This window comes from Meleagris gallopavo, chromosome 2 (genome assembly GCF_905368555.1).
Source record: "Meleagris gallopavo chromosome 2, MGAL_WU_HG_1.1, whole genome shotgun sequence".
Classification (NCBI taxonomy): Eukaryota; Metazoa; Chordata; class Aves; order Galliformes; family Phasianidae; genus Meleagris; species Meleagris gallopavo.
Window position 1 is genome coordinate 104590643 of NC_139405.1, and position 16531 is coordinate 104607173.

Here is a 16531-nt window from a genome sequence, read left to right on the forward strand (position 1 = left end):
TCCCTATGCTGTGTGCTGGGCAGGGTCTCCCCAGCCTCCCACTATGTCCATTTGTCCCTGCAGGTGGTAGAGGAGACGCACCTCATCCTGAAGGAGTACGGCTTCCGCTTTGTACGCCGTGGGGCCATCTACGTCAAGGGCAAAGGGGAGCTGCTCACTTTCTTCCTCAAGGGCCGGGAGAAGCAGGGCTCCTTCATCAACGGCTCATCCGTCACCCTGCCCCATCAGGTGGTGGACAGCTCCTGAGGGCCCGGCGCCTGCCAGCCAGCACAGCCACCGTCTCCCCAGCACCCAGAGGGGCGGCCAGGGGGGCCCAGTGCCCACCACCACAGCCAGCAGGGACATCTGTCCCACTGAGGTCCGGATCTGAAACCAAACTTGAGAAATCAACCCCTTTGCACAACCCTTTCCAAATCCCTGCTGGAAAGTTCCTTTGCTCCATCGTGCCTGCACACAAGCTCACAGCCCTCAGTGGGTGTGGGGCTGGGGCTGCCTTTCCCCAGGCACCCCAGGCTTTGCAGGGTGGGCAGCAGTATGGCATCCAAGTAGCATTGTGGGCCCCAGCTGCCATGCACTCAGCACAAGGAGATCCAAACTCAGGGTCGGATGGAAAGACACGTCTCTCCTACACACAGGAGCATCCGGGCTTTGCCGTTAATCCATACCGAGTTCATCCTTGTCACAAACAACATAGTCAGGAGATCGGGGAGAGAGAGTGCAGTACCACCTTGGGCTCAGAGAAAAAGAAAAAATACAAAATATTGTGTATTTCAGATATATAAATATATATACATAAGAGTACAGATTGACATTTATATTTTTAACTGTGCCTGTTCGCCCCCCGTGCACGCTGTGGTCAGCTGCTGTCACTGCTTGATGGAAAAGAGGACCTGGGACTGGCTGAGAAGGGACGGTGTTATTCAGCGTGACACTGCCAGGGCCAGGGGGAGAAGGGAGGCACACAGAGTGTAATTATGCCACTAGTTTCTTGAATAGAAAGCAGTTGAATTTCAAAGCCTGGTTCTGTGTCTGCTGTGTTCTGGGGTTGTGGGGATACTGAGAAGGGCTTCACCACCTCTTTGAAGGGATACTGGGTTTGGAGAGGCTCCTAAAGGGGAGATTGATGCCTCTGGTGGCTTTTGCTCCTTTCTCCTGTTGCAGAGTATCAGAACACTGGAAATCACAGAAAGAATGATACAAGATTTTGATCCCTACCCCACTACTCAATTCCCAGGGTCATCAGGGAATTGTTACCGGAGCTGCAACATCTGAACACCAGAGGTTATATATAAAAAGGTTGATCTGAACAAAGCTTAAACTACAGAAACAATTTAAAAACAAACTATGAATTTTGCACATGCAGTGTTGGCACAAAAACGGGGCAGGAGAAAATCCTGATGTCCCAGACCCCTGCTATAAGTCTAGAAAAAAATCAATAGAAGGAGATTCTTAAAAATAACACAGCAAAAGTTCTACGTTACTGAAATTAACACATTGAAAGAGTGCTCATAAAAGTACAGCAAGCTTTTAAGATCCAATCCAAACTTGGAAGCACAAAGACAGGATGCCAGGAAAGTTTTGCCATGACAGGAAGAAAACAGGATGTCCAAAGCCACCGCTGGTGTGAAATCTTCTGGAAAACTCAGTACTAATGTGCTGGGGGAATTAATGCAGCCCACATGAGGGCACGGCCTGCTGCTGGCAAAATGAAACCTCACCTCTGTCCAGGGAAGGTTCAGTGGCTGCCATAACAATCCCAGTTGTCCTCCAGCCTGTACCAGTTTTTAACATGAAGTCCGTTCCTGGCTGTTATAAGGAGGGCACAGATTACTCCACTTGCTCCCTGCTGTCTGAGTTCTGCCGCCTGAATATGTGCAGTGGTGAGCTGTAGGGTTCTTGTTCCAAAACGTTTTCTGTTGATGTTTTAATATGTTTTAATATAGCTTCTCCTTCTAATTGTGAGACGTTCTCCATAACTGTGGAGCTCCAGGGCACCAAACACTGTGATGCATCATGAGCAGGAATTAAATGACAAGCGAGAAGCAGAGTGCTGAGGAAAGATTACCTGCAATAGACACCCAAAATCATCAAGGAAATACTGCTCTCAAGATTTAAACTGGGCCAATTGCTCCTCTGGGGGGTTCCCAGCAGCAGTGCCGCAGTCCATGGCAAACATTTGCATTTTGAGAGCATTCCCCACAGGCAGAAGAAGTCAGGAGAGGCGCGTTACTGAGGAGAGTCAAGGTAGCTTACGGTGCTCAGTCCTGGCTTTCTTTAGCATTGATGATAGAGTCGAAGGCTTTGTGCAGAGCCATCTGTCGAAATGTGTTTGAGTGAGCTGCTGCCATCTTTGCTAGCAATGGAAGAGTGCCAGCTAGGAGACAGAAGTAGATGTATCAGTGGGGAGAGCAACACAGTTTTACCAGCATAAAACTATTTGCTTCTCATTCTTCCCTTTCCCCTAGGGAATTTCCTCACTGGCCACAGTTTTTCTTCTCATAACCCTTCTTTCTCCTTCCTAACTCTGCATCTCCCCCAGGGGAACTGAACTGCTAGAGAGCACAAACAGCTCAAGAAACACTTAGAGCTGAAGGGCTGCTCGTGAGGGGACAACAGTGTTGGAGCACCTCAGCCACCCAGCTGCCTTATCAGCTCAAAAGACACTGATGTTTTTGAGCAAGGGCAGAACTTCACCTCTAAAGGGGCCATTTCTGTGGGGAAAAGGAAAGGAAAGGAGGAGCTGTTGACACAGTGCACAATTCCTTCTGCAGCCTAACTGCAACCCAAGGAGTGTCACAGCTGGGTTCTGCTGCTAGAAGGAGGCCTCAGATCATGACTGCTGGCAGTGATTACAAGCCCGAGCTGCTCTGCTCAGAGCTCCATCTAGCTTTGCAGCCTAGTCAGCCCACATGGGCAGGTGAATGGGATGTGAGGTGGCTCAGGTGGGCCCACAGCTCTGCACAACCACGAGGAAGAGATGGGAAAATGCCTCTTCGGCTCAGTTGGGCATTTGCAGTAATTAGTCATAAAACAGCACAGATCAGGATTAAGCCACGCCATATTGCTAAGGCTGCAGAAGACACTCAGTATCAGCCAGTCTGTACAACACCAGGAGGAGGTAGAATCATTCAAAAGATGGGGGAGTAAGTGGTATCAGGAAGGGTTTCCAGGCAGAGATCTTTGTTAGGAGCATTTCACAATATCACTGACACTTTGGAAGAGGTTGTGAATCTCCCTCCTGCCTCCATCTATGCTATGTATGGCAGGATGTGCCAGCATACCTAATGGTACAACATGGCCAATTAGGGCCTGGCTGCACAGTGTGAAACACTCCAACAGCAGGCCTCAGTGTCCACATTAATCATTTCTCTAATTGCACTGAAAGAAATTTCTCATGATAATAAGATCTTATTTCCCTGCCACTAACCCCCATGCTACAGAAAAGATCTTTCCTCCCAAAGAAACATGACAGCATGCTTCTTTCTGTCCCCAAACTGAACTAGAAAAAAAACTCATCCATTGCACTATGGCCTGCCTTCCCCACACACCCTGACACCTGCACTGCCCACTTACCTGTACAAGAAAGGATGGCTTCAGTAGGGAGGCTGCAACAGAGGTTGCCATAAAGCAGCCTCACGTTGAATGGAAAGGTTTTGCTGTCACTTGACACGGTGTAATTAAAGACCAGCAAGTTACACAAAGAGTTCCTCTGCAAAGTTCCTTCTATGCGGTCTGAAAAGTGCTCCTGCAGGGACAAAGAAAATTTCTGAAAGGCAAAGCTAGGGCAGGAGTCCATCAGCGTGGGGCTGAGAGCTAACAAAGGACAGTGCCCCCACCCCCTGCACCAGGCTGACATGCCCTGGCGTGGCTGTACCTTGAGGAAAGCTTGAGAGGAAAAGTCTGAAATAAACAAGTGCTCGTTTATATCTTTAAGTCACATCCTCCAGAGGCATTTTACAAAAGCACAGCTCCTTCAGTTTAGGGACCTCAGAGGAAGAGGACAGCTTTCCTTGCACTTGGCTGTGTATTTTAAACAAGCCACAAGACATCCAAATACACACATACTAATGACACAGGCCATGGAGTTTATAGTCATGCAGTCATTTGCTGTGCTCTGAAAACCAGAATGGTGAGCGCTCCATATAAACAAAGCCACTTAGATTTCCCCCAGCACTCCAGAGCTCTGCACACTCATTAACATTTGGTAGATAAAAGGCAAAAAGGTGGGCAAGCATCGTTGCTGTGACCACTGGTACCTCCAACTGGTCTGCCTGGTGCCTCCGCCCAACATAAGCATTCAGGTGGTCCGACAGGACGGACATGAAGCGCCTGATGTCTGACTGCAGGTACTTCTTGGCTATCTGCTCCAGTGGGATGAAGACGGGGACAGAGTGGCGTTGAATCTTCACCTCTGGATTGATGAGGAGGTCCACGTAATAGGAATCCAGGTAGGTGCCTTCATAAGCAGTGCTGATGCAGAAACACACTCCCTGCTTGGTCAGCTTCCCACTGATCCCTTGGGTGGTACAGAGAGAGAGGTTTTACTGAGCACTGATAGAAACTTGTCACCTGAAGGAAGTTTTGCTGGGACAGCACAGACTGCAGGGGCTGTATGCTCTTAGCATGGCAGCCTGGGAAGGTCCCTGGGAGGATTAAGGACTTGCAAGAGTTCAGGGACATAAAACACAGCAACTTTTTTAAAGGGACATCGGATAAATTCAAGCAGATTAAATTGTCACTAACTGAGCTATGCTGGCACTTCAAACTCAGTCCTGGCTACCACAATGCAGAACAGGCTGCCCCAAGTGAAAGAAAACTGCTCCAAGAATGGCAGAAGGGCTCATGGGCTCAACCCAACCTCACCAACATAAGACTTGTATTTCCACACTGTCCTTCCAGTGACTGGAACAGAGAGCAAAGGTGACTTGTTTTGGAAACAAATAAAAAAGTAATACATTAAACCAAGCTCAGTAATAGCTGAAAAGAGGGTGCTGGCATTCTATGCTTGCTTGGAAGACCCAGACCCTTCAATATTCAACCTAATGCCCAAAGATTTTAAAACTAAGGCATTCACATGCTTCTAAAATCTAGATCTTAGTCCAAAAGATGCAGCTCAGTAAGCAAGAGTTTCTGCAAAATCCCAGAAGCCTTCCCTGAGAGGCAGAGAATTGCAGCATTACTGCTCTTCCTGTGCTTTCAGACTGAAGACTTCAAGCACAACACAATCAACATTAATAGGGAAATTGCACTTCACATCAAATTCATTGTTCAAAATTTAGCACCCCAAAAATGCAGCCATTAGCAGAACGCATGCCTTGAGGCATTACCTGTGAGGTAAAAGACTTGCAGCATGCCCTTAATGCTCTTCACTTTCCACTCCAAAACAGTCTGAGCACTGGGCCGTGCTGGATCTGTCACGAGTGCTTCCTTGTCAAGAAGCTACAAAAGCCAAAAGATGAGACAGGTCAGGAATTGATGACACCAAACATGTCACCTGCAGGGAACACACTCGAGCTACAGAGAAATAACCCAGCTCTGAGAAATGTGAGGCAGCACTAAGCTGAAGAAGGGAAAAAGAGTTCATAAATGGCCATGCAATCTCAAAGCATAAAGATCCAGCAGTCCTGGACAAGACTGTACTGAGAACAGGGGATGCCAGAACTGTACATTACTTAAAAAGAGAAAATAAAATAATCTCAGTAAGTCCAGGCATGCTGTGAGAGCAGGAGTATACCAGAGACCCTCTGGCAGATCTCTGCAGCAAGCCCTTTCTCACCCTCTTCTCCTGCAGCTCCACTTTAGCCTGAAGCTCATCCCTCCGGGCTCTCAGCTCCTGCACTCTGGCTTTCAGTCTGTCGAGCTTCTTTTCTTGCTGCTCCTTCTCTTCTTGCTTCAGGCCTAACTCATGAGCCTGTGCCTCCAGCATTTCCAGATAACCTAACACCCCTGCAAGGAACAGCAACACATGCTCAAAAATCCAGCTGTCATTAGTAGGCATCTGCACAGTGTGACCCAAACCAAGATTGGCCCAGTATAGATATTTAAAGAAATTATTTGCAACCCCTCAGGGGCAGAGGACAGGCAAAGACCTGCTTTAGAGAATTTTAAACACCAAGACTGAATGCCAGTAGACAACAAAGACTAGGCGTTTCCCATATTAGCTAGCTAACATTCTGAGAAGCAGAGTAAGCTACCAAATACACAGCCCTGCACAGATCTGCAACCTCCAGTTTCATTTCTAACCAAGAGTAGCTTGTCTAGTGTGCCTATACTCTAAATTTGGGACAAATTATTACAAGCCAGGGTGTCACTCCTGGTCCCAAGCTCCTGTGACAGAACATACTTGGACAGAATCATAGAATCAACCAGGTTGGAAAAGACCTCCAAGTTCAACCCCAACCCATCCCACCATGCCCACTGACCACTTCCCTTAGTGCCACATCCATGCAGTTCTGGAGAACCTCCAGGGATGGTGACCTCACCACCTCCCTGGGCAGCTGTGCCACTGCATCACTGCTCCTTTGGAGAAGAAACGTTTCCTAATACCAACCTGAACCTTCCCCGGTCCTACCATTGTTACCTGGGAGCAGAGGACAATGCCCATCTCAACACAACCGCCTTTCAGGGAGTTGGAGAGAACCATAAGGTCTCCCCTGAGCCCCCTTTGCTCCAGACTGAACTCTGCCCCTAGTCTGTAGCACTGCATATCATACAGAAAGTGACCTTTACAAGCTCACCATCTCCTGAATACACTTTCCCTCCTTCCACCTTCCTCTGTGCAAGTGGGACCGCAGACATTCGCCCTCCTCCATCCCGGGAGGCAGCAGTGAGAGATCTTCCACACAGGGCATTTTCCTTCCCATCACTGTTATGTCCTTCCTCCATGAAGCCTGGGGGCAGGTCTGGCTCCGGGGTTGGCCTCACACAGGGGCAGTCCTGAGGGCTGAAACAGCACGTTATAAACTTCAAATCCCTTTATATACCCTCATACACCCCCATACCCCCATAAACCCTTTTACACCAGCCCCAAGGAGGTGACAGGAACCCCTCAGGCCGTCCCCACATGGGAACAGGGAGGTGACAGGTGAACTAGGGGCCTCATACAGGGAGAGACAGAAGGATAAGGAGAAGAAGCAGGGCCTGGGGATTCCCCCTGAGGGTTCAGTGGGACAGAGCTGAGTAGCCTCCTGAGGACAGCAAACAAGGAGCCCTCAGGGAGACGGGGGGAGAGGGTGTGAGCCGAGCAGCCTAGGGACCCCTCACGAGGAAGATCTGTGAGGTGAAGGAACGCGTGAACCCCCACCGCCCCAAACCCCAGGGCCCCGCTCTCACCTCAGCGCTCAAAATTCGCGCTCCGGCGCCACCGGAACTACGTCAGCACCGCGCCCTCACGTTTGCCGTACAACAAAATGGCGGCGCCCGTACCTCTCTGCACCCGGCATGCGCGGCCACGCCTCTCCGTACAGCAGCATGGCGGCGCCCGGGACGGCGGCGGGAGCGGCGACGACGGCGGCGCTGGTGCAGTACGTGGTGCTGCGGGGAGACTTGGCCCGCTCGTGGTCGCTGGGTGCGGTGGTGGCCCAGGGGTGCCACGCAGCGCTGGCCGCCGCGCACGCGCACTGGCAGCACCCCGACACCCGTGCCTACCTCTCGGCGGGCGGCGCCATGCGCACCGTGGTGCTGGAGGTGCGCGGGGCATGGCGGGAACTCCGCGCTGAGGGGAGCGGGCGGCGGCCATTTTGGGGCGGGGTCTTTTCTCGGCTCTGGGTTCCCCCAGGTCCTTTATCTGCATGGCTGTACTCAGTTATTTTCCTGGCTTGTGTCGGTAGTATTGCGTTCCTCTGTACTTGGCACTGGTGAGGCCATGCCTCGAGTGCTGTGCTCTTACTATGAGAAAGGCAGTGAGGCCCTGGAGCATGTGCAGAGAAAGGCAGCGAAGCTGTGAGGGATCTGCAGCACAAGTGTGATGGGGAGCTGCTGAGGGCACTGCGGTGGTCAGTCTGGAGCAGAGAAGCTCAGGGGAGACGTTGGCATACATATGCACTTGTTTTCAAGGTCTCATAGATAAGTGCTAATGTCCTTTTGGGCATGCTCAGTGGTATTTAGGTTGGTCAAGTACCCCCCTACTTCTTTCTTTTTTTCACCATCATCTTCGTCACATAAAGTTTTGACTCACTTTCATTTACTTTTCCCCAGCTTGGAAGATTTCCATTGCCTATTAGGCCATAGGGAGCCACTTTTTAAAAACAATGTCTGTGGAACCCGAGGAAAATGTCCTTGCATGTTTTGAGGCAAAAGATAAAAGTATTCTGTTGTGACTCTGGTACTTCTCATAAGGCAAAATCATTGAGGCAGAAGATAAAAGTATGCTATTATATCCCCAGTGCACAATTATTGAGGAAAAACAAGAAGTTCACCCACTGAACCTGAAATGGAAAGTTTTAGAACTATCACTTATGGATTCCTTTTGCTGAACTAATATATTGCTTCTTAAAACTAATGTACCAATCCCTTTTACTAAGCAAACCAGCCTATATCAGGTTGATAGTTGGGCTTGTTGCCCTTAGTGATCTTTCCAACCAGAACAATACTATGATTTTGCCCCCTGGTGTGTGGAGTCAAACTGTATAACCTGAATGAGGCCATCATAGAATCATAGAATGGCCTGGGTTGAAAAGGTCCACAATGACCATCTAGTTCCAAGCCCCTGCTATGTGCAGGGTCATCAACCACCAGACCAGGCTGCCCAGAGCCACATCCAGCCTGGCCTCGAATGCCTCCAGGGATGGGGCATCCACAACCTCCTTGGGCAACCTGTTCCAGTGCCTCACCACCCTCTGTGTGAAAAACGTCCTCCTAATATGCAACCCAAACCTCCCCTGTCTCAGTTTAAAACCATTCCCCCTTGTAATGTAAGACTGCCTATAAAGCAGTATGTGTTTATTCAGCACTGTGCATGCGCCAGGTGAAAGGGGGATCGCTTCTCCTAGCTTGCACACTGACAAGCAAAAGCTCGTTATGTATAAAGGTCAAGCTCACACGTATTCAACAGATTTCCTGGAGAAATCCTTTGCATATGGTCCTGACTCCTTGTCCTTGCGAAAGCTATGGGAGGCTTCTCCTGGTGGTCGTTGGATGAGGGCTCGCAGTCTTCCTGACTATCAACTTTTAACCATCCCAGGAGGGGCTACCCCTAACTGATTTCAGCCTGTCCTGCGGTTCCCCTTATCCTTGCCTAAAGTCCTTGGGCTGTCAAGAGTCATACCAAGTTTCTCTTATCTTAATTTTATAACACCCATATATTTGAAACTTCCTTTATCTTTGTTCACATTCTATTCACTTAACTTACTTCTGTAATTTAACCCCTTCATGCCTCAATTCCCCCCTTTTCTTTGATCTAGCATAGACACCTATCTGCTAGACTACCCCATTCCTCTCGAATGATTTCTAAAAGTAGGCCCTGCTTTCTATCTTTTGTCTCAGTTTATGCCTCTTCCACTTCTCGTATTCCTTCCCTGTGTTCTGATATAAGCACATTGAGCACCTTAGCACTGAACATGTGAAAGCTACCACAAAGAGCAGAGCAATACTCTAAGAAAAGTTGTTTCAGCTATCTGAAATTTGGTAGCCAGTTAGTAAGTCTGTCCCATAGTTCAGAGACAGCTGTTCTGCAATCAGTATTATCCTTCATCTAGGGCTTTTGTTTGCTCCCAGATATTGTCTAGATCTCTTTTGACCCTCCAATCTTTGCTTATGTAGGCACAACAGCTTTGATTTATTATGGAACACACTCTCCCTTCCTTCACAGTCAACAAATCCAGCGCCATTCTATTCTATAGTACGACTTTAGATAGGGAGGACACCTCTTCTTGGCCTGTGGAGTCTTTACTTAATATATTGGGGCTTCCTACTCGTATTTTGATATTGGCCCCACGTAGTTCTCCCTATATCTGATGGGAGTTCTTTCGGATGGATGCTTGTAGGAGGTGCTAAAAATCCTCCAATACAATCTCCTTTCCAATTTATTGGCACAGATTTTCGAGCTCTCGTCCCCCCACAGCCATCAGAAGCCCTTCTTTAATGTAAATTTGGAAATGTAAGATTGATCCAAAGTAGGTTGAATTTTGGTCCTAGAATAATAGTGCTATTAACAGTAGCTTCCTCACCTGCACCTAAGTATATGGATCCCTTTGACCACTTTTATATTTGTACTGAGCAGACCAATTTAGTGACAGGATCCCAAACCATGGTACTTCCATCCTGCCTTTGGTAGTCATGTACGGACCCAGCAATCAGATAAGTTTAAAGTTTTAGAAGTTACTAAAAAAGGAGTTATCTTCCTAGGCTAAAACATCTCCCATGTACATTGAGATAAAGCAAATTACTAACCGACTCATCTTCTCTTTATGAGTTTAACTTTCAACGATGTACTTTCCTTGACAGATCAAGTGGTTCCTCAGCATTTTGGAATAATCTCCTTTAACAACGCTTCAGTTATCCCATGTGCCTTATTAGTTCTACAAGGGAATGCCTCCAGCCACTGTAAAAAGGTACAAGTTAGTACCCACATACAGAGATACCCCCCTTTTCTTGGGAGTTCTTAGAAATCAATTTGCCATTATTGCCCTGGAACGTTCCCTTTCCCAGTAGGTCCATTTGTACCCTGTTCCTGGTACTAGGATACTTTGTAGTGTCTGTTTGCCCAATATATTTTCTTGTCTTCCCTTAAAACCAATTTCCACAAAATACTAAAGGACATAACAATGTGTCTATCTGGGTGTGCACCCATCTGTCAGCCTGCTCTCTTCCCTTCTAAATCATTAATTACATTCCTACCCTCTGTAGAATATTTTTCAGGTTCAGAGATTTTAAGTTTGCCATCTGGAATTAAAGCCTTCTTCAACTACCAGTTCTGCCACCTGATCCACCATCTTATTTCCAGTTTCCCGTACAGTGTTACCTTTCTGATGTCCTTTACAATGTATAATAGCCACGCTCTTTGATAGTTTTACATCATGCTGTTTTCCTTGTATGTGAGCAATCCTTGCTCTTTTCAGATGGTGCTATGAATGTGTAGCACCCCAAATACATAATTAGCATCTGTCCATATAGTTAAGGCTCTTGTCAAGGCAGTTATTTCAGCCTTCTGAGGGAAAGTCCCCGCAGGGAATGTCTGTGCTTGGATTACCTTGTCAGTAGCAGTTGCTGCATATCCTGCCTTACGGTTTCTTTGTCTCACAAAACTGCTACTGTTAGTAAACCAGGTGTCTTCTGCACCTTCTAAGGGTTTGTCCTTCAGGTCCAACTGGCTGGAATGTGCAGCTTCAGTTGTTTCAAAGCAGTCATGAAACAGTGGTTCTCCAGGAGCTCTGCTAAGGAAAGGTTGATAATATTAGTTACAATTATTTCTACATCATCCTGCTCTACCAGGATGGCCTGGTATTTCAGGATCCTTCGGGGTGAGAGCCAGTGCCCCCCTTTTACCTCCAATACAGTAGACACTGTATGAGATATTAAAACTGTTATTCTTTGGCCTAGTGTAAATTTACTGGCTTCTTGGATATTGAGCACTAGTGCAGCCACCACCCTCAAGCACCTTGGCCATCCCTTACTCGCTTCATCAGGCTGTTTGGAGAAGTGCACCGCTGCCCTTTGATAGGGTCCAAGGCTCTTGGCAAGGACTGCCAAGGCTGCTCCTTGTTTTTTATGCGAGAACAGCCAGAAGTGCTGATAGCCCCAAAGCAGGGGGTCTTGATGAGTTCTTGTTAACGCTGATAGAATGCCCTCCTTGCCTCCCCATCAAAAGAGCATAAAGGGGCTTTACCAACAGCTGTGCGTTCACAGTCAGCACCATCCTGTCATTCCTAGGAATGTATGGAATCCTTGGCAGTTTGTGGCTCAGGGGTTTGGCGGATGGCTTCTTTCCTGACAGTCCTTAAGGTTTGACATCCTGCTGTAATCTCATACAAAATGAGCTATTTCTGCTTTCTGTTGAGAAACTTGATAATCATTTAAACCAAGAAACTCAGCAAACTCACAGTTCTTTGCACACAGTCCTCTTTTGTTTCCGTGACATCCACATATTGCAGTAAAGTTCCACCCTGGGATGGAGGAACCCAAGTCCCAGGCTCATGAGTTGACCAGTTCTCAAAAATCATTGAGCTGTTCTCACAACCCTGGCTAACACTGTCCAGGTTAGCTGAATCTTTTCTCCCCATACTGGGGTTTTCTTATTCAAAGGCAAATAATTTTAGACTTTCTTTGGCAAAACCAGGCAGAACAGGGTGTCTTTCAAATCCAGAATGGCAAACCCCACCTACTCATCCCTCAACTTGGTTAATAAAATGCATGGATTTTCTTGACACTTAGCTCCAATTTTCTTTACTGAATTTAATCTCTACATTCAACTGTTCTAATACATCATGCCCAAGTAATGTTTTTTGAGAACCTGACATGTACAAGAATTTATATATTCCTACTTGTTCTCCTAGCCTGTATTTGATTGGTCCCCAAAAAGTAAACTTCTCTTGCCAGTAGCTCCTACAACTATTACAAAAATCATCTACGGGCAGTAATTCTTCATGCAGCACAGAGTAAGAGGCACCCGTATCAGAAAATAAATCTCTTTACCCTGCCTCCCCAGCTACTTTCAGTCCAGTGGGGGTGGAACTCTCCCTGAGCCCTTCCAGGCTCCCCCTTACCTCTTCTTCTCGCTAAGGACATCCCTGTTACCCCTTGCTCAACTTTGCCTTCCTCAACCTTTTGTCTTTCCCAAACCTTTTTCACTTTCCAAACTTTCATCATTACAGAAACTATTAACATTATATTTCAGTTTCACCCCCTCCCCTGCCCAGGTTCCAGTGCTGACACTGGGATATCAGGTTTCCTTAGATCTCTGCAGATGAAGGCTATTCTCACTTCCAGTGTTCCGTCCCATCCACTCACAGCACTGCACCCTTTGCAGTTACAGCGGGAGGCTCCGGCCCCCAGCTTTTCTCTCGCTCCAGTTGTTCTTACAAGGGGGGGGGGGCAGAGTGGGGGATGTGTTCTTGTGCTGGCACAAACTCTAATATCCCAAACTCACTGTTTTCCTTAACCCTTTTGCCATCCCCCTTTTCCCTCCCCCCCAGCCAGTTGCACTATTTGTACCGTCAATTACATTTCCATGTACCATTCAACAATTGCACTTCCATGTACCATCAAAACAGTTTCTCCCACTCCCTTCAAAATCCACAAACCAAACAATACAATTCTTCAACTTCCACAAACACCCAGCACTTGGTCTCATGATTAGGGCACTCAATTATAAATCTGGTCCCATTACTCCATTTATGTTCCTGGTTTCTTATTCAGTATTCCCCCTGGCTCACCAGCAATGTTTCTCCAGTGAGCCAAAATACAACCCAGGGGGTCTTCTTGTATCACTTTAGACACCCCTTGTTCCATAACAGCCTCTTACACGACATAACATAACATAACACTTTCACAACATAAACATTGAACAATCACAAAGACAGTGACAATAATCAGTACAATTTATCCTCAGGATCCTTCTTCTCTCTGCCTCCCTCCAGGGCTCAACCTTCCCTCTGTATTCCTTTCTTGCATAGCTGCCCACCTAATCGCACCTCCTTCTTCTCCAATAAACAACATATCAATGATAAACTTAATTTCTATCCATGAGTAGAAATTAGGCCCTAGAAATTGATCTAATTGTTCTGCTACTCTTACAGGATCCTCAATTAAGGAATTCATTTCCTTCTTGAAACTCCTAACTTTTCTGCTAGTAAAAACAGCAGGCATTAGCATACCCTATTTCCTTTGACATAAGGAGGCTTCCCTAAGAGGATACAGCGAAGTATCAGTAAGGTTAGTGTTAGAGAAAGGAAAACTCTCCAGGTCCCATTCACATTGCTCCAGCTCCCTCAGTAATTGAGAGCGCATCCTCTCTCCAGGACCTTGCCTGGGATCAGCAGCACAGCCACTCCCCTTCTCTGGAGAGGGAGGTCACTGCTGCTTTAGAAATTGAAAGGGGGGGGAAGGTTATCTAAGGGATCCCAGTTATGATCTTTCTGTTTCTCTTTTCATTTTCTTTTGAACTTCAACTCCTTCTTGTGAGGAACTGTTTTACTTCTTGCACCCATTAAGCAGCATAAGTCAATTCTGTTTCAGAAAAAGGAGTCTTACTGTTTACATATAAATTCAAAGTCTGAGAAGCCCAATCTTCATCAGACCCTTGTTTTGGTCAAAACAATGATTCTCCCTGTAGTGGCTTTCTAGGCTATGTCTGCATGCAGGATTTAAACATCTTTTCCCTAGTTTGGGGATTATTTTCCAATTCTGAAGCTTCTTTCCCAAGGGGCTATCTCTAGGCACAGATCTGGGGACCCTTTTCCCCTGTGCTTGGAAGCTCCTATTCCCCATCCCACCAGAATGCTGCTGTGAACTCCCCAGCTCACAGGTTTACCACACTCCGATTCTCGGATTTAGGGCCAATCCCTCCGGAGCACCTCGCTCCAATTCTCAGATTCAATAGGGGTGCACTGCTGGCACTTCATCAAGTGCACAGGGTGCCGCACACCAACAGCTCCCTCCCAAGACTCACCCGAGTCTCCACCGACCCCACGGCAAGAGTTAAATTCCCTTACCTTGGTCTGTGCACGAAGTTACTGGGTCTGCAGGGATCAATACCGTGCCTGCCTGCCCCTTGGCTTACGCAGATCCTGTTCTTTATCCAGCAGTCTCAGTTTCCTATCGACCATCCCAAGGAGTGACCTCACCACCCGGACAGGACTGCTGAAATCAGCGGGGTGCACCTATCCTGTCCAGGGCAGTAGGGGGACCCCCAAAGAGGCAATAATAATCCAGGATGATCCCCCAAATTGTTGGAAATATCCAAATAATTTTGTCAGGATGGCATCTCTGATAAAAGCAGATTTTATTCACAATTGCAGTGGCGGGTGTCATGCAAGCAGGAGCAGCCCTGATGACACAATGACAGTTTTTTGTACCTTGTTTCCCCCCCGTGCCTTCCCCCCCTGCCCTGTTTCCCCACTGGCTGGGTTCACAATCTTATTTACATGTGTTAATTGCTTGCTATACAGCTATACAGCTAGCTTGTATATGTACGTTGTTACTTATTTAACTTCTCCAGTTCTCTATTACTCAGGTCTTGTCTGCCCAGCACCAAATATTAGTAAGGCTAAGGCTGGACAGACAGGAGCTGCAGTCTTTGTAAACCTAGTGAGATCAGGAATTGGGTAAACCAGGGCCACTCACATAAGGGTTAAGTATACTAAACTTAGAAAACCAATAAGGGAAGACCAGTGGGACATGTCAACCTCTTTGCAGTCAGGACGAAAGGAACTGTGTGAACATAAGGGGAAGAACAGCCTAAAGCAACTGGTTTTGACCAGTTTGAATGGGGGGGCTGAAAAAAAGGTCAGACTGAAGAAGATGTCTGACTTCATCCCCACGACCACCAGGTGGAGACCCTCGCTACGGACTGTACACTCATCAGAGGGGGGGACAGCATGTAAATGAGCTCCTGGAAAAACAATGAATATATAGGCGAGCTCCAAGGAATCTTCTGAATATGTATAAGATCTGCTTATAAATCTGTGACGCTTTTGCCTGCTGGTGTGCAAAGTAGTTGGAATGATCCACCTTGCACCCGACCTTTGTGCATTCGCCAAAGAAATCATACCTGCTTTGTAACCTAATCTCTGGGTTGTAAAGTTTGATTCTGCAAGTCACTACTCCATCTACCTAAACTCTATGATTACAAATTACTTCGCCTATTATTTGAGCATGCATTCCTGGGGAAGGTTCATCTAAGTGATGAAAACTATCAAAGACCCCCAAAAAGAACTAAAAGAGCTATGGCAGCGCAGACCATAAAATAAAAATTCTCATATTGTTCTAATGCAGAAACAACATTTGATTCCCACACTACTGCTAAGCAAACCAACCTGTATCAGGTTGACAGTTGGTCTTGATGCCCTTAGTGGCCTTTCCTACCGGAATGATACTATGATTTTGCCTCCCAGCTATTATTAACAGTAGAGGTTGCCATGACCCAGGTGCAGACCTTACACATGGTGTTGCTTCTCCTGGCCCCACTCCTCAGCCTGTCTGGGTCTCTCAGGAGAGAATTCAAAGAATTGGAGCTAAGAAACGTAACAGCCAAGTTTTGTTACCGGTAAGCAGGTATTCTTTGTTAGCAACACTGGGAAGCACTGGGGATAATTCCGCCGTAAGCGCTTCTAAGATGACGTGATTCAGAGCTCATTGTATTTCCACAATGTCAGAAACGTCTGAGATAATTTTTAGGAGACAGGAGCTCTGGTGAAGATTGCAGTGGTGGGCGTCCAGCCAGCAGGAGCACACCTATGGACACAATATGTCAGCTTTTGTACCTTGTCTCCCCAAAGCTTCCCCCCTCCCCTGTTTTCCCATTCTCTGGGTACTCCAGGTTCACAATCTTACTGAAAGCTTACATTTGTTAATTACATCCTGACACTTGTTAGTT

General features: G+C 47.1%; 3 protein-coding genes across 10 annotated transcripts in view; 2 read left to right on the forward strand and 1 right to left on the reverse strand.

Moving 5' to 3' along the window:
- Positions 1–1015, forward strand: part of ADCY3 (adenylate cyclase 3) — a 13404-nt gene extending 12389 nt beyond the window's left edge. For all 8 annotated transcript variants that reach the window (XM_085218257.1, XM_085218253.1, XM_085218256.1 and 5 more), the window contains one exon: positions 64–1015. In XM_085218257.1, coding sequence (XP_085074383.1) covers positions 64–246 — 183 coding nt within the window. In that variant the 3' untranslated portion in view covers positions 247–1015. The remainder of the gene's footprint in view (positions 1–63) is intronic.
- CENPO (centromere protein O) lies at positions 735–7485 on the reverse strand. Its single transcript, XM_085218265.1, has 7 exons — positions 7333–7485; positions 6738–6943; positions 5777–5946; positions 5328–5439; positions 4257–4516; positions 3574–3745; positions 735–2374 (listed from the first exon to the last, which is right to left on the reverse strand). Exons 2-7 carry the CDS (start codon positions 6883–6885, stop codon positions 2259–2261), a joined length of 978 nt encoding a protein of 325 aa, XP_085074391.1. The 5' UTR covers positions 6886–6943; positions 7333–7485; the 3' UTR covers positions 735–2258.
- The window catches only part of PTRHD1 (peptidyl-tRNA hydrolase domain containing 1), a 22864-nt gene continuing 13750 nt past the window's right edge, over positions 7418–16531 (forward strand). Inside the window, exon 1 of the mRNA XM_085218266.1 lies at positions 7418–7686. Within this exon, the coding sequence (XP_085074392.1) occupies positions 7441–7686 (246 nt within the window). The 5' untranslated portion in view covers positions 7418–7440. The remainder of the gene's footprint in view (positions 7687–16531) is intronic.